We start from the raw sequence: 25,493 nt of genomic DNA, 5'->3' as shown, positions 1-25,493 counted from the left end.
AATGCCGCCTCTCAATGACATCACTTGCCGCTAACGGCATTTCAGTGGATGCTCGGCCACCGCCATGGTCTTTCATCTGGTGCCCGCCAGACGAAAAGGTTTGGGGACCACTGATCTAGACTGTTCTCAGTGGCAGCAGATGACAGAACAAGGAGTAATAGTTTCAAGTTGCAGTTGAGAAGGTTTAGGTTGGATATTAGGAAAAACTTTTTCCCTAGAAGGGTGGTGAAGCACTGGAATGGGTTCCCTAGGGAGGTAGTGGAATCTCCTTCCTTTGAGATTTTTAAGGTCAGGCTTGACAAAGCCCTGGCTGGGATGATTTAGTTGGGGTTGGTCCTGCTTTGAGCAGGGGGTTGGACTAGATGACCTCCTGAGGTCCCTTCCAGCCCAGATATTCTATCATTCTATGATTCTATTTCACTCTTTTTGCATGCATGTTCTGTTGCTGTGTTTTCCTAAGTTCGTGACTGTTCCCTTTCCCCTTGTCCAGATTTCCTTGTCTGCTCACAGTCCCAGAGAACTTGCAAGTGAGGAAATTCTGCCTATCAAGACTACCCTTAGAGAATCTGCTTAATTGCCCCAGGTTTCTGAGTGGGGCTGGTTTAGTTATTTGTCCAGAGAGACCAGAGCTCTGTTGAACCCAGCTGAGTGCTGCCATCCCCCCAAGGCACGTGTGTTACCTGATAAAAAGAAAGAAGCATTTCAGGGTTATTTCCAGAGACCCCTCTTTCATTTCTATTGGGCCATATTCGGCTCACCTCTGAAGCACTCCAGGCCTTTCCCAGAAGGTTCTGGTGGATTAGAGACAGGTGGACTCTGCAGGATATCAGAGATTCCTGCATGTATTTCACACCCACATGCAGCAGCACAGCACAGCGGACACCTGTCAGAGATGGCGCATGGCTACAGCTGGGTGGAGGTTTTCCCGTGGAACGTTCATCCCTTGTAAAATATCAATTCACCAGCCTCCAAGCATTCTGTGGGAACATGTGGATTCCCATGAAATGTCAGTGGAAAGCAGGCAGCTTTCCTGCCAGCTCAGCCATCTCCCTGACTCCTTGACAGCCTGCCTGGGGGGCTTCCAGGCTCCCAGCAGCCTGCTCAATCTGGGGCTCTATAACAAGGTCCTCTGCCCACCCCTCTTCCTGGAGCCCACTGGCTGCCCCAATAAAGCTCAGAGAGGACTCTAGTTCTTCAGCACCCGTGGCTTTATTTACACCAGGTTCTCCCACCACCAGTGATATACTATATACCACTTGCAGGCCTCACAATCTCCTTTTCCACACAGACTCTGCCCTCAGCCTGGAGACTGACCTTCCCCTGGCCATTCTCCCTTACTTTATTGCCCTTGAACCCACAGGTGCAGCCAGTTCTAAAGGCCAGGCACCAGGCTTCTCCTCAGCCCCAATCTATGCCCCAATCAGCACCATGGGGCATAGATTGGGGCTGAGGAGAAGCCAGCACCATGCTACAGGCTCTCAGGGCTTCAAGTGTCCCCAGTTCCCAGGGCAGCTGGCTTCCTGTGCAGCCCCAGCTCCCAGCTGATCAGTGGTTTACCAGGCGGGATGCTGCAAGACCAGGTGGGACTGGAAATTTTTGAACTCCAGCATCGGCCCCCCTTGGCCATTGGGGCATCACATTTTTATATGAGCTGTGTTTAAATATTGCCCATGCCCGGCAACTGAATGGTGGTGCTGCCGTAACCCACCCCCATCGGGGCACTCTGCCCGAGGGTTGTGCAGCGAGGTTGAGAGGCTTCAATCCTTCAGTCACCATGTGTAACACCACACTCCTGGGGGACTGTCAGCAGCAGGCAGAGAACATGGGGCCTTGAGCCTCCATTGCCTGAGCTAAAAGCCCCACTCTGTTAGCTAAAGCCGCAGCAGGCTCCTCAAAACCTGTATGCTCCAGTTACTGCTACAGGGGCCAGAGCCCCACATGGAGTGGGCACAGGTCATACACTGCGCTGGCCTAACCAGACGACCCAGTAGCAACTAGCACAAACACCAAATGACTCCTCCAGCTGCTGCAGAAAACAACATGTCACCGTGCACACTGGGTGGGATCTGACCGCCAGCACCTTTGGCTGCAGTGGGGAAGAGAACCGTAGATTGAGATTGCCATGCCCCCTGCATTCCATCAGCACCGCATCAATGCAGGGAAAGCCTGTGGCATTGGGATGGGGCTGTGTCTTTAAGGGCTGAGCTTTCCAGACAGAAGGTCTGGCCAGGGTGATGATAAGCTCTTGTTATGCACAGCCAATTGGAACTGGACCCAGAATAAAGCAGACCTCAGGCAAGCACTGAGCAATCACTGCACACCACAGGGCAAAAGCAGAGGACACCAGAACTGGGGGGATGCAGCAATAACAACAGCCAAATGCTGGCTTCCATCCCAGCCAGCGCTGGGGAGTTTGGTCGGGGCTTTCCTCACATCTCTGCAAAGGCCAGGCAGAAGTGCCACGAGTCTGTCTGAAACATGCGAAGCTGGCGAGGGAAGTGCCTGCCCAGTGCTGTGTGCGGTGACTCAATGAATCCAGACTCACGCTGTTGCCTGCAGGAGGATCTGGACTAAGGAGGATTCATTTGTGTCACTTACACCTTTGTCGGTGTGCAAGGGTTTGTCCGCACTGAAGTGGGAAGGTGTCCGTCCCAGCTGGAGGAGACATACCCACGCTAACTCTGATCAAGGTGGCATCTAAACACAGATGTGTAGCATAGCGGCAGGAGAGGCTGGCTGCCCTGAGTCCCAGATGAGTCCTCCTGTTGCTCCCACCGCCATGGATACACTGCAGTTAGCACAATCAAAGCTAGTGTGGGCCGGGCTCCTTGAGCTGGAAATCACACCTCCAACTCCGGTGTAGCGTGACGGAAGGGAGATTAATTTACATTCCCCTGCTCCTGCTGACACGTCTCTGCATCTGACCCAAGGGTGGGGAAGATGCACTCAACTGCATAGCCACGGCCCATATCTGAGTCTGTGCTAAACCAAGCCCCTGGGACTGTCCCGGCAGGGCCTGATTTACATCGACAGGAAAGTCCTGTCTTGCTTCGCTAAAGCATTGTAATTTTTAGCACTAAAGAAGAAGCCAGTTGGAGAGTTAGCGGCATTTCTGTAGCCACGGCACAAGGCCGGAGTGTTGATGTTTTCCTACCATTTGATCTCAGAAATGGCTTCCCTCTGCAAGAGTCTGGCAGCTCTCCGCATGCAGCTCTGCCTGTTAGTCCTGATCTCAGGTAGGGTTTTCACGGTTCTTTAATCTTACTGGGGCTATTGGCTGGTGTAGTCAGCATTAACTCTTTATTGGAATTATTCCTAAACGCAGATTCTGCCAACAGAGTATTGAAAGCTCTCCCATTGCACCTGGTCCTGGGTTGGAACACTAAAGAACTTCACTTGGAAACGGGATCTCAAATGTCACCCACTTGTTTCTAAGCTTTTCAACCCAAACGCCTTCCATCTTTCAAATCATTTCAGTGTCCATTTGCACACAGCAAACTTTTCCCAGGAAGGCAGGACCTGGATTTCACAGCATACGCAGCAAGGCAGGAACTCTGGCCTCAGGGCTGCCCAGCGTGGTGGGACCCCAGGGAAAGCAATCATTAGCCTAGATGATGCCCTTGGCATGTCCAGGCTCTGCTTGGTTTCAGCCCTTTGCTCACTAAGGCGACAGTGGCGTTTTCACTGTTGGGCTCTGCAGTTCTAACCCACGAAACAACCAGCCAGCAGAGAGACGACTGGTGCCAAGTTTAGGTCTCTGGCTTAGGATGTGTGAGACCCTGCTTCAATTCCCTGCTGTGCTACAGGCATCCTGCATGTCCTTGGGCAAGTTATGTCCTGTCTTTGTGTGTTCTGAACAAGGACTCTGGCGCCCTGGCCTGCTTCCCAGGGTGGAGGCTAGAGCCACCAAAGCTTGGGGCATATTCAGATGCTGCGGTGATGGGGAACCAGGAAAGAGAAGTGAGACCCTGCCAAGTGTTTCTTGGGAACCTTGCTAAGTAGATGGTGTAACATCTCCCTTGTTCGTGTAGCTGGAGCCCCTCCAGGACTGCGCTGGTTAAGGAGAAATGCTGGGCAGCTACAACTTGCTGTCCAATGTGACTGGAGTAGCAGTGCAAGAGCCTTGGGCAGCTGGTGCTTAGATTAACTGGAAGCCCCTCTCTTCCCATGGAAGGAGGAGATGACAGGTGGTTTGGGAACATTAATACGCAGAGGCGTCCGCTCGTACAAACTTTCACAAACAAGGTGAACAGCAGGGGCACAGCTATAGAGTGTCAACATTCACTTTCTATGATTAAACCATTACTCTGAATTGTTATTACCACAGCCCGAATGGGCGAGGAGCTGGCAGACAACCACGGAGTAAAGCTACATGTCAGATTTCACCTGACCACCCAGATCAATTTTCATAGAAATAGCAAAGGAATGAGCTGTGCACTGGAGCGACTCAGTAAACAGAACAGTGCTTCCTGCCCATCTGCCCCACTGGGGAAGTGGTGCAGCCGCTGCAGGATGTCAGGGAAGATGCTGGGTTGGGGCTGGCTGGCTCAAGTTGCAGGGTGAAGGTGCCCGGCTAGGGAGCAGAGTTGTGGGCTACTTTGGGGGTTGCCGATGTAGGGGCACAATTGCTGCTTAGAGTCTAAGGGTGTGTCTACGCAGTGATAAAAACTCGTGGCTCCGAGTCCAGGGCAGTTGATTCAGGCTAGGGCTGTGGGGCTAAAAATAAGTGTAGACATTCCAGCTCGGGCTGGAGCCCAGACTCCTACGCTGCATTTTCTAGCCCCGCAGCCAAAGCCCCATGAGCCCGAGTCAGCTGACCTGGGCCAGCCGCAGCCGTGCTGTGGGTCTTTTATCGCAACGTAGCCATACCCTGCGTTCCAGTCCCACACCAGCCCTCTTGGGGGACACAGCCATGTTCATGGTTTATTTACACAATGCAGTAGCACTTTGCACACCCAATAGAGAGACTTAGGCTGGGCCCCAAAGAAACAAGTCTGTACTTCCAAGCTAAACCGAATTCAGGCCACTTCAATTCCTAATCAGAGTGTTCACACAGGGTTTAAATACGGTTTAACTAATTCACTGTAGAAGTTAATTTGGATTAACTCTGTGAGTGACCCCATATAGCAGGCCCTAAGACATATGAGGGGTGTGGGGTGAGCAGGGCTGCCCGGAGGATTGAGGGGGCCTGGGGCAAAGCAATTTCATAAAAAAAAGTTGCAATACTATAGACTACTATATTCTCATGGGGGCCCCTGTGGAGCCTGGGGAAAATTGTCTCACTTGTCCCCCCACACCAGGCAGCCCTAGGGGTGAGGGTCACATCAGGAAGACCAGGCAGTTCCTGGCCTATGGGCTCCACTTCTCTTGACAAGTCTGTTAAAGTTGGTTTTTGTAATGCTGGCGCCATTGAAATAAGGCTGGGGCCTGACTCTAGAACAGCTCGTGAGGTGGGGTGCTTAGCTGGGCTCACATGCTAATGGCTTTATCGTCAGCCCCACCCCTCGGCCCTGGTTTACAGCTGGGGAACCAAGGCCCAAGTTCACCCAGTCTGTAGCAGAGCAGGAGATGGCCCCCAGGCTCCAAAGGCCCCGGCTGGCAGCTAAACCACCACGCTAGCCAGCGTGTATCAACCCCAGCATGGTGCCGTCCTGAGTTCACTCAAGCCCCAGGCCTGGCTAGCACTCTAACCACTGGCCCAGCCTGCCTCCTGCCCTGAGTCTCAGCCCTGTGACAAAGGACTGGAGCAGCCCCGCTCCGGGGCCATGTGGTGTGTGCTCAGTGTGGTGTGTGCTCACAGGCATCAGATAGTAATGCTCAGGGCACCCACCGAAGGTAGATGAGCAACGACTGTCCCCTTCCCCCACCCCAAAGCCACCTAATGAGTCAGTACTGGAGCCCACCTGACCCTCAGCCCCAGACACGTCCTCCAACCCACGCTGCCGCGGAGGAAAGTTAGAGACAGAATGTCTGGGAGTGTCAGGCCCCTGGCTCCCATAGCACCTTGAGCCTCCAAATGCCAGGGACTTGTATGGGCCCTAACCCTAACCCTGAGCTGCTTTTTCTGTTCGTCTCCTGTCTTTCAGGTGAGATCTCAGCCTCGAGAAACACCACCCTGCGGAAGTCAGGTCAGTACAGCTGTATAATACAGTGAATCCTCTCCTTTGTGATGCTTGTGTTTTGCCTAGTGCACCTTTCAGGTGCCTCCTCCCTCACTGTAAGGTTAAGAGAAAATGAAAATCCTCTAAAGCTGAAACTCAGCTGGTGGCTCCAACCTGTAGTCCCCAGCTGCAGCCACCTGGTAGATCCTGAGGGCCAGATCTTCCATTGGAGTGCTGCTTTATGCCAGCTGAGGGTCTGACCTCAGAGTTTAGGGGTTGGAGAGATTTGTCATTGCCTGGATCTCTTTTACTCTGTTCTGCAACAGAGTGATTACATAGATGCAGTTCAGTGAAAAAGATGAAATGCTATGCTGTAAAGCACAAGACAGAAAAGTAGCTGATCAAATGGAATTAGTAATGATAGAAAGTGATTTTAAAATACCCCAAATAACTCCTATAACACTACATGGAAACCACTCCTAGAAATATTTTAAGAGGATGAGTTAGCTGAGGTTCCTAGCTACTGCCTGTCTCTTTCCCATTATGGTAAATTATCTATTTCATTCTTAAATATATTTAATGCTTAAACCATTGCAAAAACTTATAACCCAAACCACTACTCATTTCTCTATTAACAATTTATAATCAATATGTTCCTTTTCGAATAGCCCTAGTAATGTGAAAGCAATTCCCAGCCTCTGTAAAATTTGCATATTTCCCCTCATATTTCAGTCCCTTCAGCTCCACTTGTTGGTCACATGTGGACTTTGGCTACAGAATTTGCCATTTCCTCAGAGGAGGGGAACCACAGAAGACATTTGTATCTGAAGTGGTTTTGCTCTGAGACCTTGTTTACATGGGAAAGTTGCAACTATTTAACTTAAATCTGTTCTTAATCCAATTTAATTAAATCAGTGCAACCCCCTGTGAGGATGCTCTTATTTCGATTTAAGAGAATGGCTTATTTTGCTTTAGCTTAAACCTGTTCTTCATAGACTTAAGCTAAGCTGAAAAAAAGCTGCTGTACCAAAATAAGGATGTCTACACAGGGGATTGCATTGGTTTTACTGAATTGGTTTAAATTCACTCCTTATCTTAAATCAGTGCAACCTTCCCATGCAGACAAGTGATAACATCTCCCATGCTGCTGAACAGTGTTTGTACCAGTGCATGCTGGGGAAGTCAGGGCAGCTCTCCCAGAGTGCCCGAGGGACATGCACACAGAGCAGCATGGAGGACAACACACCCTGGGCTGTCTGGCTCTCTGCATGCAGAGTTGGGAGGGGGAAATGGTCTAGCAGACTGGGGTACAGAAAATCTCCCTTCAGTTCCCGTATCAGCCAACGGCCTCCTCACTTGACTTGCATTGCACCTGAGCTGCCCCTCTGTAAAATGGGGATCAGAGTCCCCGGCTCAGGGGTGCTGGGAGGCTAAGATCTATTAGTGATTTGCTCTGGGTTTGTGCAGTGCCCAGCAGGGTCATGACTGGGGCTTCTAGGTGCTACAATCAAACACAGGGAGAGGAGCTGTGTAACTACTGGCCACTTGAGTTTCGCAGGCAGAGGTAGAGTCTCATCTGTACAGTACCACTGCCCAAGCTGGCTACAGGAGGTCGGTTATGTGACTGGGAAGGGAGACACGACTGGACTTTTCCCAAGGTGTTGACCCCAGAGCCAGCCTGGCTGGGGAGGACAGATATGTACTGTAACAATTAGAGACTCACCTGGTGCCAGGCAGCCCTATGACTGGGCACTGCCACAATGTGAATCAATGACAGTGATTATAATAAAAGCACTAGGGCCAATTCATATACCAGTGTTCCCTATAGCTCCTCTCCTCCGAGAAAATAAATGCTGCAGTCCCAGTCAGCCTGGGAACTGGCCTTGGGGACCGAAACGCCTTCAAAAGATGCAGAGTTGCTCATGAGACAGGAATGCTGGGAGCGAGATCTGGCCAATTGTTCTAGCGCCATTGGCAGTTCATCGAAGGGAAATACATGCACATTTTAACGACTTGGGTTCGCGATGGTGGGATTTTGAACCAAAGGAACCTTAAAGTAGCTCAGTACCCCTCATTGTAATCAGACACACTGCATACTGGCAGGGGCGGCGCTATGTATTTTGCCACCCCACGCACGGCAGTCAGGTGGCTTTCGGCAGCACACTTGTGGGAGATCCACCGGTACCGCGCCTTCAGCGTACCTGCCACCGAATTGCCGCTGAAGCCGTGGGACTGGCAGACCTCCTGTAAGCATGCCACTGAAGGCAGCCTGACTGCCCCCCTCACGGCAACCGGCACAGCACCGCCCGCCGCTTTCCGCCCCAGGCACGCGTTTGGTGCCTAGAGCCGCCCCTGCATACTGGAGAAGTGAGCTAAGGCTATTGACGATAAACGTAACACTATGGTGCTTTTTGTTTGATACTGTTTAAGGCTGAAGCTTTGCTCTGTTCCTAGTGTGCTGTGAGATACCACAGGGGTTAGGAACAGAGGTTTTTCCTCTCTAATGTAAGCTGCCCACAGTTACTAATTTAGCTGCTTGATTTTCTGTCTTTTCCAAATTATTTGTTGTTTTATAATTATGAAAGGCAGAAATAACCTGGGAAGTGATAAAATCAAATAACTAAATTAGCAGCTGTGAGCGACTAGCATTAGAGAGGAAAAACGACCTTGAGTGTTACAAATGAGTAGTGGTTATTCATGATTTTCTGAAGCAGCTGAATTAAATGCTACTTATAAGGAATAATTGAATACAAATGGAATACTGTGTATATGTAACTCAGCAATTTAGTATTTAACTGCTAAAAATTCCTATGAATGACTTCAGAATAAACACAGAATGGATATATTTCTTCGTCACTTCATAGCAATGTAATGGCTGTGCAAACTTTAAATAATTAAAAGTGGTCAAAAATGTTTCCATTGAAACTTCATGATGGTTCTGTGCAGTGTAATAGCAGCCGTATGTGTGGTGTGGGGCAGTCACATCGTGGTCTTGTGAGAACCTTGTGCACATCTTGACTTGCGTAGTGTTTAAGACCCTAACTTCCACGAGCGCTACGAGCTTTGGCATGTGTCCCGTGCCTGATGCTCGCCCAGAAGCTGGTGCACACAGAAGCAAAGCTGCAGTTTGCACACGCACAGCATTGTAATCCTTCTTACCGCAATTTATGTCAACCTACATTTCTGCATTCGGTGAGCGTTTCCAGTCATTTGCCAGGACGCATGCTGCGTTAGTAGCCCTGGGATGGTCCCTATTAGCCCACAGACATCACAGGGAAGAACTGGAGGAGCTAATAAGATGCAGTGTTATCAATTTACCTTCCTGGCCTGGTTTTGTCTCCTCCTCAGATATGGTCTGTTCAAACTTCCGGCAGCACCCTCGTTACATCGCTGCCAAGAAGAACACCCAAGTTCACTTCATCTGCCACTCCCGCAACTCAGACGACGTGCAGTGGTACAAAATGACTGGACAGGACAAAACCCCCCGGGTGATAGATGTGAATGGCCCGAGGGTGTATGAGGAGAGGAATCTGTCCTTTGTAATGATCATCTTCAGCAAAATTCAGCCTGAAGACAACGGCATTTACTTGTGTGAAAATAAGAGCCTGGCTCACGATCTGGGACGGATACGCACGTGTGGGAGTGAACTGAGAGTAATAGGTGAGATGCGCTATCGCTGTCTCTGTCTAACCCCAGACACACCCATCTATCTATCTGTCCATCTATCCCTATACACACCCCTCTGTCCCCCCACACACCCATCTGTCCATCTGTCCCCCCACACCCATCTGTCCCCCCCACACCCATCTGTCCCCATACACACCCATCTGTTCATCTGTGCCCACACACACATCTGTCCCCAAACACTCCCATCTGTCCATCTGTCACCATACACACTCACCTGTCCATCTGTCCCCCCACACACCCATCTGTCCCCCCACACACAAATCTGTCCCCCCACACACAAATCTGTCCATCTGTCCCCCCCACCCATCTGTCCCCCCACACACATCTGTCCCCAAACACTTCCATCTGTCCATCTGTCCCCCCCACACCCATCTGTGCCCACACACACCTATCTGTCCCCACACATACCCATCTGTTCATCTGTCCCCATACACACCCATCTGTCCCCATACACACCCTTCTGTCCATCTGTCCCCCCCCACACCCATCTGTCCCCCCACACACCCATCTGTCCATCTGTCCCCAAACACACCTATCTCTCCCCCCCCATACCCATCTGTCCATCTGTCCCCACACAGACCCATCTGTCCATTGGTCCCAAAACACACCTATCTGTCCCCCCCACACTCATCTGTCCATCTGTCCCCATAGACTCCCGTCTGTCTCCATACACACCCATCTGTCCATCTGTCCCCACACACACCCATCTGTCCCCATACACACCCTTCTGTCCCCACACACACCCATCTGTCCATCTGTCCCCATACACACTCATCTGTCCATCTGTCCCCCCACACACCCATCTGTCCATCTCTCCCCAAACACACCTATCTCTCCCCCCCATACCCATCTGTCCATCTGTCCCCACACAGACCCATCTGTCCATTGGTCCCAAAACACACCTATCTATCCCCCCCACACTCATCTGTTCATCTGTCCCCATAGACTCCCGTCTGTCTCCATACACACCCATCTGTCCATCTGTCCCCACACACACCCATCTGGCCATCTGTGCCCCCCACACCCATCTGGCCATCTGTCCCCATACACACCCATCTGTCCCCATACACACCCATCTGTCCATCTGTCCCCACACACACCCATCTGTCCCCATACACACCTGTCTGTCCCCACACACACCGATCTGTCCATCTGTCCCCATACACACCCATCTGTCTCCACACACAGCCATCTGTCCATCTGTCCCCAAACATACCTATCTGTCCTCCCCACACCCATCTGTCCATCTGTCCCCATACACACCCATCTGTCCCCACACACACCCATCTGTCCATCTGTCCCCCCACACACCCATCTGTCCCCACACACACCCATCTGTCCCCCTACACACCCATCTCTCCATCTGTCCCCATACACACCCATCTGTCCCCATACACACCCATCTGTCCATCTGTCCCCATACACACCCATCTGTCCCCACACACACCCCTCTGTCCATCCGTCCCCCCACACACCCATCTGTCCATCTGTCCCCAAACACACCTATCTGTCCCCCCCACACCCATCTGTCCATCTGTCCCCACACACACTCGTCTGTCCCCACACACACCCATCTGTCCATCTGTCCCCATACACACCCATCTGTCCATCTGTCCCCCTTCACACCCATCTGTCCCCCCACACACCCGTCTGTCCCCATACACTCCCATATGTCCCCCCACACATCCATCTGTTCCCATACACACCCATCTGTCCATCTGTCCCCATACACACCCATGTCCCCATACACACCCATCTGTCCATCTGTCCGCCCCACACCCATCTATCTATTCCCATACCTATCTATCTGTCCACCTGTCCCCACACACACCCATCTAATCTATCTGTCCCCATACACACCTGTCTATCTATCTGTCCCTCTGTCCCCATACACATATCTATCTATCTACCTATCTCATACGGATTTTTTTCAAGTTTTCTACTTTAAACCTTTGGATGGGATTTTCAAAGGCGCCAAAGGGATTTGGCATCTAGCTCCCACTCCAGTGGGATCCCTTATGATTAAGGCTGATTTTTTCATAGAGGTCAACGAAGTCACAGGGAATCTGTGACTTCCGGTGACTTCCGTGACTTCAGCCCATGGTGGCTGGGAGCTGTGACTGCTGCAGGTGGCAGAGGGGACCCTGGAGCTCCAAGTGGCCCCCGCACATAGGTGCGGGAAGTAGGGGTGTGGGGGGTGCTGCAGCACCCCCAGATTTTATGCAGGGTCCCTGCTGCCGGCTGTGCACATGGTGTTCCAGCTACTGGCCGTGCTCCCAGCCACACATGCAGGGTCCTGGCTGCCGGTCCCACACACAGGGCTCTGCTACTGGCCCCACACCTGCCCCCAGCCTCGGCCCCCTTATCCCTCTCCATGTCCCCCTCCCCTCCTGGACATACGGCCCTGCTCCTGGCCTCAGCTCTGGCAGATAAAAAGGTTGGGGATAGTTTTGTTGGTTTTCAGCACCCCCACTATAAAAAGGGTGTCAACGCCATTGTCCCCGCAGCTGCCTGTCTGCTTCACGCAGTGTAGAGACCCTACAGCTAAGCTCTCCATTTTATCATGGCTGTTTAAGGTAAAAGTCATGGACAGGTCGCAAGCCTTTTTACTAAAAATAGCCATGACAGAATCTTAGCCTTAATGACGATGCTTTGAAAATCCCAGTCTGACCCATTGACACGGCAATACAGAACCATCTGGACCCATTAGCAGCCACACAGCAAGAAGGGGCTGTGGCACAGATCCCAACAGCAAAGGAGCCCTGTCTTCTGATGCCGGGTATGTCAGGGTGGGTTTGAATTTCAATAAGACATTCGGCACTTCCCAATCCAGGTTAATAAAAGGGACCATTTGGGCCTTCAGCCATTCCCATTGTGGCAATTGAGCCCCAAGGTTCTTCGCATGCTTTCTGACTTATTTCAGCTCCCATTTCTCTCCCCTTCAGAATATGCTCTAGTTCAGCCACAAGCCATTGGGCTAGAGGCAGGAATCCACGGGAGAGTTTGTCTGGCTTGTATTACGCAGGAGGGCAGACTAGAGGACCTAATGGCCTTTCCTGGCCTTAAAATCTATGGATGCATGTGACTTTATGAATCTGTGTGCTGGAAGCTATGAAACACAGGAACAAATGAGCAAACCATTGCTGAGACTCTCAGCTGTTCGGGGCAAGGACTGTGTCTGCCTCTATTTCTGTACAGCACTCTGCACAATGGGGCCAAGCAGGAATGAGGCCCGTGAGCGCAGTCCCAGAATACCCAGGAAATGATAAGAATATTATCATTCCAGAAAGGTTGTGTAAAAAAGCCCCTTTTCACACTGTAAAATGCAAGAAGCTCAGAGAACTCGCATTACGGGTGTGAATACTCACACTACATGTCTAACTTACACCTACCAACCTGAGGACATTCGGCCTGGAGAACCAGGTGTCTAAATGAGAACAGGCTGCTTACCCTGGAGAATGAAGGTGCCAGTCATCCCTGCAGTTCAATGGGGCAAGTGCCATTGCTGGCACATCCCCTATACTGTAAGCTCTTTAGGGCAGGGACCATTCCTCTGTTCTGCGTTTATTCAGTGCCTGGCACAATGGGGTCCTGATCCATGACGGGAGATCCCAGGTGCTACCACAATCTTCTTCCTCTTTCTTGCCACTTCCCTATTTGGGGTTGGGGACTTGTATAGCCTTTTTCCAAAACTCATGACTGTACAACTGGCTGTTGTGCAAATTGGTGTCTCTAACATCTGTAGATATTGTTGTAGAGACAAAACTACACAGCCTCTTTTCAGGGGGCAAGACAAAGATGCCACATTTACTATGATAACACAATTTGATTTATGACCAATAACTAATATTTTAATCCTTATACACACACATTATACCTAATACCTATACACACACACACACACAGACATCCATCCATCAGATGTTCTGCAGCTGCTGCATAGTTTCCAGTCCTGGACATAGCTTGAGTTCGTGGCTTGATTTTGCAGTTTGGGTTCGTAGCTTGTGGCAGTAACTGGCCAGGAAAGTCAGGCACAAGGACAAGCTGGGTCTCTGTTGGGCCTGCACCGATGTCGTTCCATGTTGGCAGCAGAATGTTACCCTCCAAAGTCTCCCATCTCACCCATTCTTTTTGTAGGCTTCAGTTTGAATCCAGAGTCTATAGGTCTTGCTGTGTCACACTGCCTCTGAGTTTGGTAGTTGATCACCCGTCAATTGCAGGCGTGATTTCAGCCTCGGACCTGGCTTTGATCTTCCTTCTATTGTACCTTTCCTTTTTAGGGTGGACTCTTCTTAGGGTACGTCTAGACTACCTGCCGTATCGGCGGGTAGCGATCAATTTGTCGGGGATCGATATATCGCGTCTTATCTAGACGCGATATATCGATCCCCGAACGCGCTCCCGTCAACTCCGGAACTCCACCAGGGCGAGCGGCGGTAGTGGAGTTGACAGGGGGAGCCGCGGACATCGATCCCACACTGTGAAGATGAGAGGTAAATCGATCTAAGATACTTCGACTTCAGCTACGCTATTCACGTAGCTGAAGTTGCGTATCTTAGATTGATCCCACTCCCTAGTGTAGACCAGCCCTTACTTTGTTAGGGCTCTTGTCTGCATCTTCAGCCGGTGATGTTTGAACTCTATTTCGTCAGGACAGGCTGGGGCTGGAGCTTGATTTCATCATCCATACATGCCTCATTCACACATCTAAACTAAACTAATAAGATTACAGCAGAGTTTGCAAGAATGAAGGTTGGAGGAAGCTTTTACAAAATGGAGTGAGTGTTTTAAAATGGGGTTTGAATTACAATATGGCAAACAGTGAACAGAAGTTACAATGTAGGCAAGTGTAGTGAATGGTGAACAGAAGTTACATTAATAAAGTGAACAATTAAAAACAATTTCATTTATCAGTTCTACAATATCTGCTCCACGTACCTATTCTTTGGCCTCCTTCTTGCTTGTCTTCCACCCCCAATCACTGAAAGGGTCATCCTACCAATAGCACTCCCAGGTCTCCACTGGACACAACCACACCAACATACCCTAGCCTCCATCAACTTGTCCTCAATTGGGGCAATCCGCATTAGGCCCCTCACAACCTCTTTCCATTTCCTATTATAGCATGTCCATCCATTTAACCATCTCAACATCTTCATTCCCATGGTAGAGAACATACTGATCGCCTTCCCCATAGGTGGCCAAGTCTCTATCCTGTACATTGAGATGGGTTGAATTACAATGTTTAACTTGATTGCCATATTTTTATCACAGAGAACTGGGGTCAGCTCCTGCCATTCGCACCAACCAGCTAGGCACTCCCACAATACAGGTAATAAATAAATGAATAGATTCCCCAGGCCAAAAGGAACCACTGTGTTCATCCAGTCTGACCTCCCACATAACATAGGTCAGAGCACTGCCCCAAAATTACTCCTAGAGCAGATCTTGTAGAAAAATATCCAATCCTGATTTAAAAGCTGCCAGAGATGACCATGACCCTTGGTAGGTTGTTCCAATGGTTAATGTTAAACATGGGTACCTTATTTCCAGGCTGAATCTGTCTAGCTTCATCTTCCACCCATTGGATCATGTTAGACTTTTCTTTGCTAGATTGACTATTACCAAGCATTTGTTCCCCACGTAGGTACTTACAGACTGTGATCAAGTCACCCCTGAACCTTCTCTTTGTTAAGCTACATAGATTGGGCTTCTGGAGTCTATCGCTACAAGGCAGGTTTTCAAAACCTTTAATCGTTCTCCTGGCTCCTCTCTCAACCCTCTCCAATGTATCATCATCTTTCTGGAATTGTGAACACCAGAACTGGACACGGTATTCCAGGAGTGGTTGCACCAGTGCCAAATACGGAGGTAAAATAACCTCTCTTCTGCTACTCAGAATTACCTGGTTTATACATCCCAGGCTCACAGTAGCTCTTTTGGCCAAGGTGTCCCACTGGGAGTTCATGTTTAGCTGATTAACCACGATGACCCTCAAACCTTTTCCAGAGTCCTTGCTTCCCTGGGCAGCCCCCTCCAGTGCCACAGCAAGGGCGAGGTGAGGGAGACACTTGCCTCGGGTGCACAAAGCGGTGGAGATGGAAAAATAGCTGCTTGCCCAGAGATATTTATAACCCGGGTGATCTCCCCCCTGCTCCCCCCGAATGTCCCCCAGCCCCGACTTGCTCCTCCCTCTCTCCCCTGCAGCTCCATGCTGCCTTCCCTCCAGCAACTGCTGCCACTGGGTCGTAGTGCCCCCCTCCACTACAGCCAGGGCAGACTGACTCTGAGCCTGCCCTTCCCCATCGACCCTTTCATTTTCCAGTGGGACCCTCCAGCAGCTCGGGGGAGGCCCCTCACCCACAGTCACCACTACTGCCCTATGTCGGGCAAGGAGGCAGCCCCATCCTCCACCCCCAGTGAGGCTACAGTCAGGGGCAACAGCAGGGGAGGAGGCGCACGCAGCATCCCCAACACCCACCACGGGGAAGCGAGGGAGATTTCTGGACCTGAGAGGGGCCCTAGGAGCACATGCGGTGACAGTGGTGGGGGTGAGTGTGCTGCTGGGGGGGCAGGAAAGGGGGCTCCTCCCCCAGAGCTTGCTGCTGCCAGCAGGGAAAGGGCTGGAGGGAGTCCTCCTCTCTGGCCCCTGTCCCAGAGCAGCCTGCCTGCACCCCAAACTCATCCCCAGCCCTGCCCCACCTCAGATCCCAGACCTCCAGTCAGAGCTTTCAACCCCCACCATACCCTCTGCCCGAGCCCTGAGCCCCTCCACCACCCCAAACACCTTATCCCCAGTCCCATCCAGAGCCCTCACCCCCTACACCCTTACCCTTGCCCTGAGCCCCTCCCACATCCCAACCTTCCCATTCCCAGCCCCAGACAGAGCCCTCAGCCCTACTCTCACCCTGAACCCCTCCCACATTCCAAACCCCTCATATGCAGTCATAACCCACAGCCCTCACACCTGTACCCCATCCCTCTGGAGCCCTCCCATCCCCAAACTCCCTCCCAGAGCCTGCACCCCAATCCCCTGCCCCAGCCTAGGGCCTGCACCCCAGACCTCCTCCCTCACCCAAACTCCCTCCCAGAGCCTGGGGTGGAGTTTGGGCAGGGGCGAGTTCTGTGGACCACCAACATTTCTACAAACCTGCCACCCCTGATCCTGCCATGCAGACCTGAACTCCCAGCATTCTCAGGACACATGTTGATTCCTAGTGGCCACTGCTGATATTCAGCACCTCCCTCCTCTCTTAACCTGTGAGTCCCTCTCTGGATTGGAACTGGACTGGAACCAAAGACCATCCTGGAAGCAACATTACCAGCCCAAGCAGTCAAAAATCATGAGTTAGACCCTCCAAAATCACAGGCTCTACTGCCGCTGCTTCATTCATTCTTCAGCGGCAATTTGGCAGCAGGCCCTTCCCTCCGAGAGGGACTGAGGGACTTGCCACTGAAGATCCGGCCCTGGGGGGGACAATTTTATATTCTTGCCTCGGGCGCAAAAATACCTAGTTACGGCTCTGGCCCCCTCCCCAATCCTGTAAGTATGGCTGGCATTCTTTGTTCTTAGATGTGCCCATTTACATTTAGCTGTATTAAAATGCACATGGTTTGCATGTGCCCAGCTTACCAAGTGATCCAGACTGCGCTGAATCAGTGTCCTGACCCCTTCATTACTTACCACTTCCCGTGTCAGCTCAAACGTGCTCAGCGATGATTTTGTGTTTTCTTCCAGGTCATTAATAATGTCGTGGTAATTAGTGTAGGGCCAAGAACCAAGTCCTGCCGAACTCTGATGGAAACACACCTGCTCAATGCTGATTCCCTGTTCACAGTTACACTTTGAGACCTATCTGTTACCCTGATAACAGAAAGAACAGGAGTATTTGTGGCACCTTAGAGACTAGCAAATTTATTTGAACATAAGCTTTCGTGGGCTACAGGCCCACTTCATTGGCTGCATGGAGTGGAAGCCCTAGCTCTCCTGGCCAATGGCTCTGGGACTGCCTCCAGTCCCTCACACTGGGTTGTATATCTTTGTGGTGCTGCTCTGGGCTCCGTCACACACACATGGGAATAGCATGCCCAAGGCACTGTGTCAAGGGGACAGCGCCTGCTTTGGGTTGGTGCCAAGTCTCTGGTGCAGATACCACCAGACTCACGTGGAAGGCCAGGAAAAGTCATTTGGACGCCCTGCACTTGTCACCTTCTGAGCATGTCACGTTCAGAATGGGCTGTTTGCTGCCCTGAATGACCTGTGACCTGGGTGCCCATGAGGTGGTGCTGACAAGGTCCTTCCATTGCAAGCCCAGCTCTATGTGGCATGGGGAGGCTACTTGCTTTGCTGTCTGGGCAGCATTTCAGGGAGACGTTTCCCATCCCCAGAGCAGGGCCCATGGAGCTTGCCATCCCTCAGCACTCACAGATCATCTGCCATGCCCACAGATCACAAGATGGACTTAAAATCATGAGATTTTAAACTGGTGTTCTCTTTATTTCCCTTCTGGGTCTGGATCCTTTAGGGTTAGTGTCTTCAAGCTTTTATCCATGCCCGGGAGGGCATGGACTTACTTTTAAAAACAAACCAAGCAAACATAAAACCCCCAAAAGCTGACACTCTTGTGTATTCACTTGACTCCCAGAGCTGGGATTTAGCACCAAATATCATGTGACTAGTGAGAAAATCACAATAGCAGGTGACATTGCAGGCTAGTGGCCCAGGCTAGATGGATGGGGGCAAGTATGGAAAAGGGGATGAATCACTACTCCTAAGGGAGGAGAGGCTCTCAGAAGTACAGAGAGGAGGAGAGAAGAGGTGCCGATGGGAGGTCACAGCAAACAGCAGGTCAGGGAAGCTCTTGAATCAACTGCGAGGTTTTTCTCCATCAGAAAAGCAAATCTGTGATGCTCACTGGGTGCAAAGGGGGCTGTTGTGAAAGCAAAGCAGGCATCGTTCTTTCTTTCTTTCTTAAAAGAATTTCCTTTATCAATTTTTCTTTTCACCCATTCACTCACTACTGCATGCAGAACCCTGGGGTGCGCTCTGGAGCCGGAGTCAAGGGTGAGGCGTCCCTTTCACGCTAAGTTCCTCCTCCTAGGCCCTTACAGCTGTTCTGTAACCAAACTCCAGCCAGCTCCTGCTCCTCCCGTCTGGGAGAGACACTGCAAAGGGTTCAAGGCACCTTCCTGCTGTTGCCTCGTTTGTAGGTTTCAGCACCATTGAGCAGGTCCAGAGACGGAACAGTGTGAAAGACGTCATCATCATGATCCAGTCCATTCTCCTGGTCATCTTCGTGAGCGTCCCCATGCTCCTGCTCCTGGAGAAAGTGAGTATTGGGCTCCTCCTACTTAAATACCATTCAAGGATGTGCATTGACCATCCATTGTGTGAGGCATCTTGGAATGTCTCAGCATGACCTGTTGGGGGACCATGTTTCTAGGCCTGTCTGGTCACCATCATCCCAGGCTCCCAGCCATCGCTCTGAGCTGTGCTGAGGATGGGGAGAAGTCTCCTATATTTTCTAGGGAGCAGAGGGCTAATGGCCCTGGAACCAGGGCAGGCGTATCGCTTTCGCTGGGGGGATATAGAGCTGTGTCACAAGAGGCTCCATTTCCATTGTGTCTATTCAGCCAATGGGCTCTTCCTGACAGCCTCCTCTGAGAACTGAGGTACCTGGGCTAGGTCCCAGAGGCAATGCAAAAGATGGAGGATAGCTAGTCCCTTCCACCCACTGCTTCGCAGTTAGGGGGGAATTATATGGGATTTTGCCATCTGGGCCCCCACCAACAGCTGGCAGAGGCCTGGAGGAACAGCAAGGGGTTGCACTGCCTCAGCCTGGTGGCCCCTCATGGCTGTCGAAAGGTGTAGGCCAGGGACGTCTACACTTCAGGAGCTACAGCTCCCAGCTATGCCGCGGGAAGCCTGTAGTGTAGACACACACCACGGCGACAGAAGTGGTTTTTCCATCATGCTAGGAACTCTACCTCCCTGGGCAACAGTTGCTAGCGTGATGGAAACAGTCTGCCATTGACCTCACTGCGGCTACACTGGGGGTTAGTTTGGCACCACTGCAGCACTCAGGGGCTGTGGATTTTTCACACCCCTGAGTACCACAGCTATGTTGACCTGAGTTTTAAATGTAGACCAGGCCTCAGGGAGGAACATCTGTCTTCCTTTGCTTGGAGAAATAAAGCATTTAGCCCCGGGGAGCCCTGGAAGCATCTGGAATTCCCCTGGGAAGCTCTGGGTCTAATAGGTTAGTGGGGATAAGGCAGAGATGAGGGGGGCAGAGTGAGGGCAGCCAGCTTCAGCAGTGTTACTGAGCATGCTCAGCCCATGTGAGCAAATCTGGGGGACACATGACCCTGCATGCCCCCCATATGTCGCCTCTGATAGCGGTTCAGTTATGTCTCCTGGCTCCTCCAAGGGAAACTGTCATCAGGAGTCTGGGCACTGACGGTGCACACCTCAGGCTTAGATCTGGGGTGGGGCTGGCATGGCTCGGGCGGACGCAGGCCCCTGGCACCCAGACAGCTTACTGTTATCCCTGGTACCTGGGTTGTGCTGAGTGCATCACACGGCTTAACCTGGGTTGGTTTACACCAAGGACTCAGTGTAAACCCAGGACATCGCAATAGGAGACATGCCCAGGCCATTCACACACACCATGCTGAGTGGGTCTGTTCTTGGATGGCCCCACTCCCCCGAGGGCACAGCTGCCCCATCATGCAGTGCTTGGCAACACCCTGGTTTTACACCCACTTGGGATACTTTGGGGAGAAACATTTAATGACACAGACATTCTGGTAGCAACCCAGGGAGAGCCCAGAAATAGCAGAACATTGTGGTAAGGAATATCACTACAATTCCCTGTGCTTCTCCCTTCCCACTAGGGTGATGGCAAGGCCAGCTCTGATGAGGACCATACCTATGAGGTAAGTTAACAATATCCTGTTAATTAGGTTAATAATAGTTAATATAATAGGAATATTTTTGAAGCAGTGAGCTGGGCAGGGCAGGGTTTCAGATGTACATTGCGAGCTGAAGGGGAGGAGAAGTGGATCTTTAAGACTGACGTCCTTTCTCCCAAGTGTGTGTTGTGTATTGGAGAAGTGTCGCTGGAATCGTTTTTGGAGTGAGGGTGCTGAGCTGCATCTCTGCTTACCCCGCCTTGTCTGCACCCCCCAGCATCCCCTAGAGCTGGGGCCAGGAGCAAGGCTGTGACTCCGGGAGGGGAGAGACACTGGCAGGGGTAAAGCGGCGGAGGCTGGGGCCACAGCTAGGGGTGGGTGTGGAGCCCCAGGCATGGGGCCAGTGGCTGAGCAGTATGCCGGGCTGGCAGCCAGGACCCTGCATGCAGGGCCAGCAGCTGGTCCTATCCCCGGGCGGGACCCTGGGGCTGGCACAAAACGTGGGTGTGCTGCATCATCCCATGCAGCCCTACTTCCCGTGCCTATGTATTGGAGTTAAATAAATACTAACAAACCATGCAAACCTGAGCGTTTCAAACAGCTTGCCTTGAAATCCTTTCCCCTCTCAGACTTTTGGGCTGTCATAGTGCCACTAGTTCTCCGGTCATCTACAGAGTCTGCCAGAGTAGACAAGGCCTGAATTTCTATCTAAAATAAGCAGAGGGAAACAACTAAACCCTGTCAGGTTCTCTGTAAATCATGAAGAAGCAAAAAAGGCACCAGTCCATTATATCCCTGGGAATGAGCCTGAAGCTGGCATGGCCAGGCCAGCCTTGGAGATGGGAGGGAGGGAGGGCTGGGGCTGGCGGCGCGGAGTCAGCCTTGGTAAAGCTCTTCTGCCAGCTAGCATCACACTGAATTCCCAGTTCCGCCCTAAGCTCGGCTTGCGCAGCAACGGGTGAGCCCAGGGAGGCCCCTGGGCGTATCACAGGGCTGAACCAGGTCCCTGGGAACGTTTCCTCCTCACTCTCCCTCTCCTTTGCACAGGGCTTAGAGATCGAACAAACTGCCACCTACGAAGACATTGCACCCCTGCGGGATGTAAAAGCCAAGTGGACAATTGGGGAGCATCCGGGCCAGGAGTGAGGGGCTCTGCACCCAGGCGACTTGCCTACCTTAGTGGCACAGTTTCTTGCACCGCCGTGCCTGCGAGCTACCCACTGATGCTGGAGGAATGGGGATTCCTGGCTCCTGCCATGGGCTGCGGCTGTTACAGACTCATGCGTGGCAGGGCAACACCACAAACTGCAACAAGATGACGGGATGTTGCCAGTAGCTCCCACCTCCCTGCCGCACGCAGCTGCCTCCTGTAACCGTTAGTAGAGCTTGCTTGAGTTTTTGGTGTTGTATAGTCAGTGCTTGCTTTTCTGAGTCTGTATCCAGATCTGGGTGGGAGCTGGCCAAGACGATTTTAGCCTGGAAGTTGCTGTTATTATCTCAACACACAAGCCCCTAGGTGCATGTACAGAAATGAGTAGCAAGCTGCCACCAACTGGCAGCAAACAGCGAGTTAACCTCAGCCTGAGTTAGGCAGCTAAAAGAACCTGGTAGCAGCAAATCACTTTAGTCTCTGAGGCCCTGGGCCTAGGAAGGAGAGACAGGTTTGCAGAGACGACACATTCACAGAGGGCTGGAATGTGATCACTTTACTCATGTTGAACCGAACCTTCCACTGCGCGTGAAGTTATTATGACTCCCTGTAGCAAGATGCTACACAACGGGAATGAAGTTCTACCAAGTGAGAATTAGGGTGTCCCAGCAAAGTATGGAAATTGTGGGATCAAAATATCCAACTGCTTTTTAAAGTTTTAATAAACACAATGAATCAGTGTCCTGCTCCTCCTGTTACCACCACCTGGAGTCAGACTGGCTCCTTACTGCACAACGCGTGGCTGAGATGCATAGTCTAGGGACTCTCTCATTGAGCAACTTGTCTAGGTGTGTGGGCCGTTATCATGATGCTGGGATCTCAGGCAGGTTCTGTACTAAGGGATACCAAAGATCATTTCACATCAACACACTCACCAGAAGGGGTTTTCCATGGACCAGAGCATGGAACATTCCTTTAGTGCTAATTGATATTAAGCAGGCTTATTATTAAAATCCACTAATTTCCTGCTCTAAGCAGCACTTTAGGCCACAGTTTCTGCTGCACGGACTTTCCTTTGCAAGAGGAGAAATCTGACTGGGTGGAATGATACCAGCAAAATCTTGCATCTGGCTCACCTCGCCAGGCCCTTTAGGTCTGCCTGTATGGTCTGTGCGGCTCTTTGCAGCAGGGGCGTGTCTCTTCAGTGCCGTGCAGGCTGGTGGGGCTGTATAGGCAGGAACCCAAATACAGTCGTGGCCACTGAGCTCTCATGAGACACGTTAGAGCAGATGTTCCCCACACTGCCCCAGTAAGGATGCACATGCCATGCCAGTGATTTCGGAGGGGCTGGCTGGGAAGGGGGTGCTGGGCCTGTTTGCAGCTTCTTCTATAGGCTTTTGCTGCCAGGGTGAGCAGGGATATCTGTAGCACTGCCTTGTATCATACAGCGCCCAGCAGCCATGGCCAGGATCAAGGCCTCGTTGAACTAGGCCCTGTACTGACACTTGGAAAGGACAGTGTCTGCCCCAAAGAACGACGAGACACAAGAAGTAAATGGATCAAACCACTGACCTGGGACGGGGGAGGAGGGGTCAGTCATCAGAATATACAATCCTTTGCTGGTCGCCTGCCAACCCTGGCGGCCCATTTACCATCGGCTGCCAGCAGTAGTGAGGAGGGATGTGAAGGGAGACACGGCAGGGGCTTGCGGGATCTGTTCAGGGATGTTGCTTCCTGCACAAGGGGCAGCGCCGAAGAGGCTGCAGAAGTGCCAATGGGCGTATCAAGGAAGCGGCTGGTGTTGGTGGAAGAGCAAAGGAAGTAGACGAGGTGGAAGGTGGCAAGAGATGACATTTTACACAAGCAGAGGGAAGGGCAAAGCTGTGCAGGGCCTTACAAGTAAGGCCCAGAAGCTTGTGTGTGAGATGCATGGATCGAGGGGGAGCTAGTGGGGGTTGCACGGAGGGGGGTAACACAGTCAGGGCAATGGGACAGGAAGGTGATTGCAGCAGAATGGGCCATATGAGGACCAGGCAGGCGCCAGGGTGGTGGAGAGGAGGCTGCGAAGCATTCTAGCCATGGGACAGGAAAGGGTTGCTCTTCGGGAGGATCCACAGGAAGAAGCTGTAGGATTTGGAGGCAGCCTGGAAATTCTCGGCTGTGTTTTCTCACCAGCGGCGCAAGTCCACCCACAGCCAATACCTGACTGTGGCTCTAAGGAATCCAGAGAGCTGTGGATTAAGAAGCTTGTGCCTGGTTTCACTGAAGGGAGCTAAGCACCCTTCTGTGCTCTCCTAAGAGCCTTTTCCATGGGAGCCATTGCTACATGGTTGTCCCAGAGATGCTATGTGAGCGTGAACATGTGAGGAGGCAGCGTCCAGGAGATGCAGCCCGCCCCATGGCAATTTCCACAACCCTTGCCTGCAGAACTGACCAAAAGCTGGCCTCCGCGTCGGTGAGTTTATTTTCAGCCTGGGGAGGTCACACGATGGAAAGTCCAGCTCACAAGGCATGAGAGATCAAATGTGACATTAAGCAGCTTTGGCTAAAGCATCAGGCCCTTTTCGCAGCCACAATGTGTCTTTACCGCTCACTGCTGACAGGGTCCTGGCCAGATGGTCCTATGCACACACTCCTCTCTTGGATTTACCCAGCACTTTCCAAATTCAGCGCAGGTGAGGCTGCTGACACAGTATCCGGTTTCCACGGAATGGGGCTTCTGGCAGATGGATGGACGATGTCTTATTTCTGGAGCACAGATTTTATATTACCAGAACAATAACATGCAAACAAGTGTAATTGCGCCTGTACCCAATACGTCAGCAGCTGCTCACAACAACAGTGCGTAACTCTCCCCCCTCAGACACAGGGGCCACATTCTGCCGTTGCTTCTACCTGCATGGCCCTAAGATCTACTGGACCGAGAACATCTGCCAGAGAAGCAAGTATGAAGCCATTAGCAAACAGAGTTGGCTAGCCAGGACCTGCTTTGCAGAGTGCTGAGCACTCCAAGCAACCAGCCTGGACAGACAGATGTGTGCTAGCTCTGTTTGAGTTAGAATTAAAAACAGAAGTGTGGCCGTTGTGTCCCAGGCAGTGACATGACTAGTCATCTAAGTACAGCCCTCCTGATCCCCCAGCTCTGAGCTCTGGTGACTAGCCCATCCATCTCCCAGCTGCGATGGCCACGCTGCTATTGAGTGGAGCTGGCATGTGTCTGTCTGCCCGGTGTGAGAGGCACACACCCAGCTGCAGTGCAGATGTACCCACTGAGCCCAAACCAGCTCCAGCTTTTCTGCTGCCCCCAGCGGCAAAAAAAAAACCAAAAAAACCCCAGTGATCGGCAGCACTTTGGCGGCCACTCAATCACACCGCTTCATTCTTTGGCGGTGGGTTCTTCACTCCCTCTCTTACTCTTCGCACTCAGGCGGCAGCTCAAAGAGGGAGAGAGGGACCAAGGGACCCGCCACTGAATTACCGCCAAAGAGCCGGAGGTGCGGCCCCGATACCGAATGGAGTGCCACCTCTTTGTATTGGCCACCCCAATCACCTGCTGCCTTCACTAGTGGCTGGAGCCGGCCCTGACTGAGGCCAGCTCATGCCTTCAGTGCCAGGACCCCCAAGATTCAGGTGTCACGGAG

The 25,493-nt window shown here is 51.7% G+C and overlaps 1 protein-coding gene across 1 annotated transcript; it reads left to right on the top strand.

The window, feature by feature from the left end:
* The first annotated feature begins 3,062 nt into the window (after positions 1–3,062).
* On the top strand, positions 3,063–22,591 carry CD79B (CD79b molecule). The gene is made up of 6 exons (XM_030541631.1): positions 3,063–3,236; positions 6,087–6,128; positions 9,450–9,761; positions 18,999–19,117; positions 20,685–20,726; positions 21,750–22,591. Exons 1-6 carry the CDS (start codon positions 3,143–3,145, stop codon positions 21,846–21,848), a joined length of 708 nt encoding a protein of 235 aa, XP_030397491.1. The 5' UTR covers positions 3,063–3,142; the 3' UTR covers positions 21,849–22,591.
* Positions 22,592–25,493: the final 2,902 nt, after the last annotated feature.

Source organism: Gopherus evgoodei, chromosome 23 (assembly GCF_007399415.2).
Source record: "Gopherus evgoodei ecotype Sinaloan lineage chromosome 23, rGopEvg1_v1.p, whole genome shotgun sequence".
Lineage (NCBI taxonomy): Eukaryota > Metazoa > Chordata > Testudines > Testudinidae > Gopherus > Gopherus evgoodei.
The sequence above is the reverse complement of the archived record's forward strand: the minus strand, read 5'-3'. Positions and strand labels throughout refer to the sequence as shown.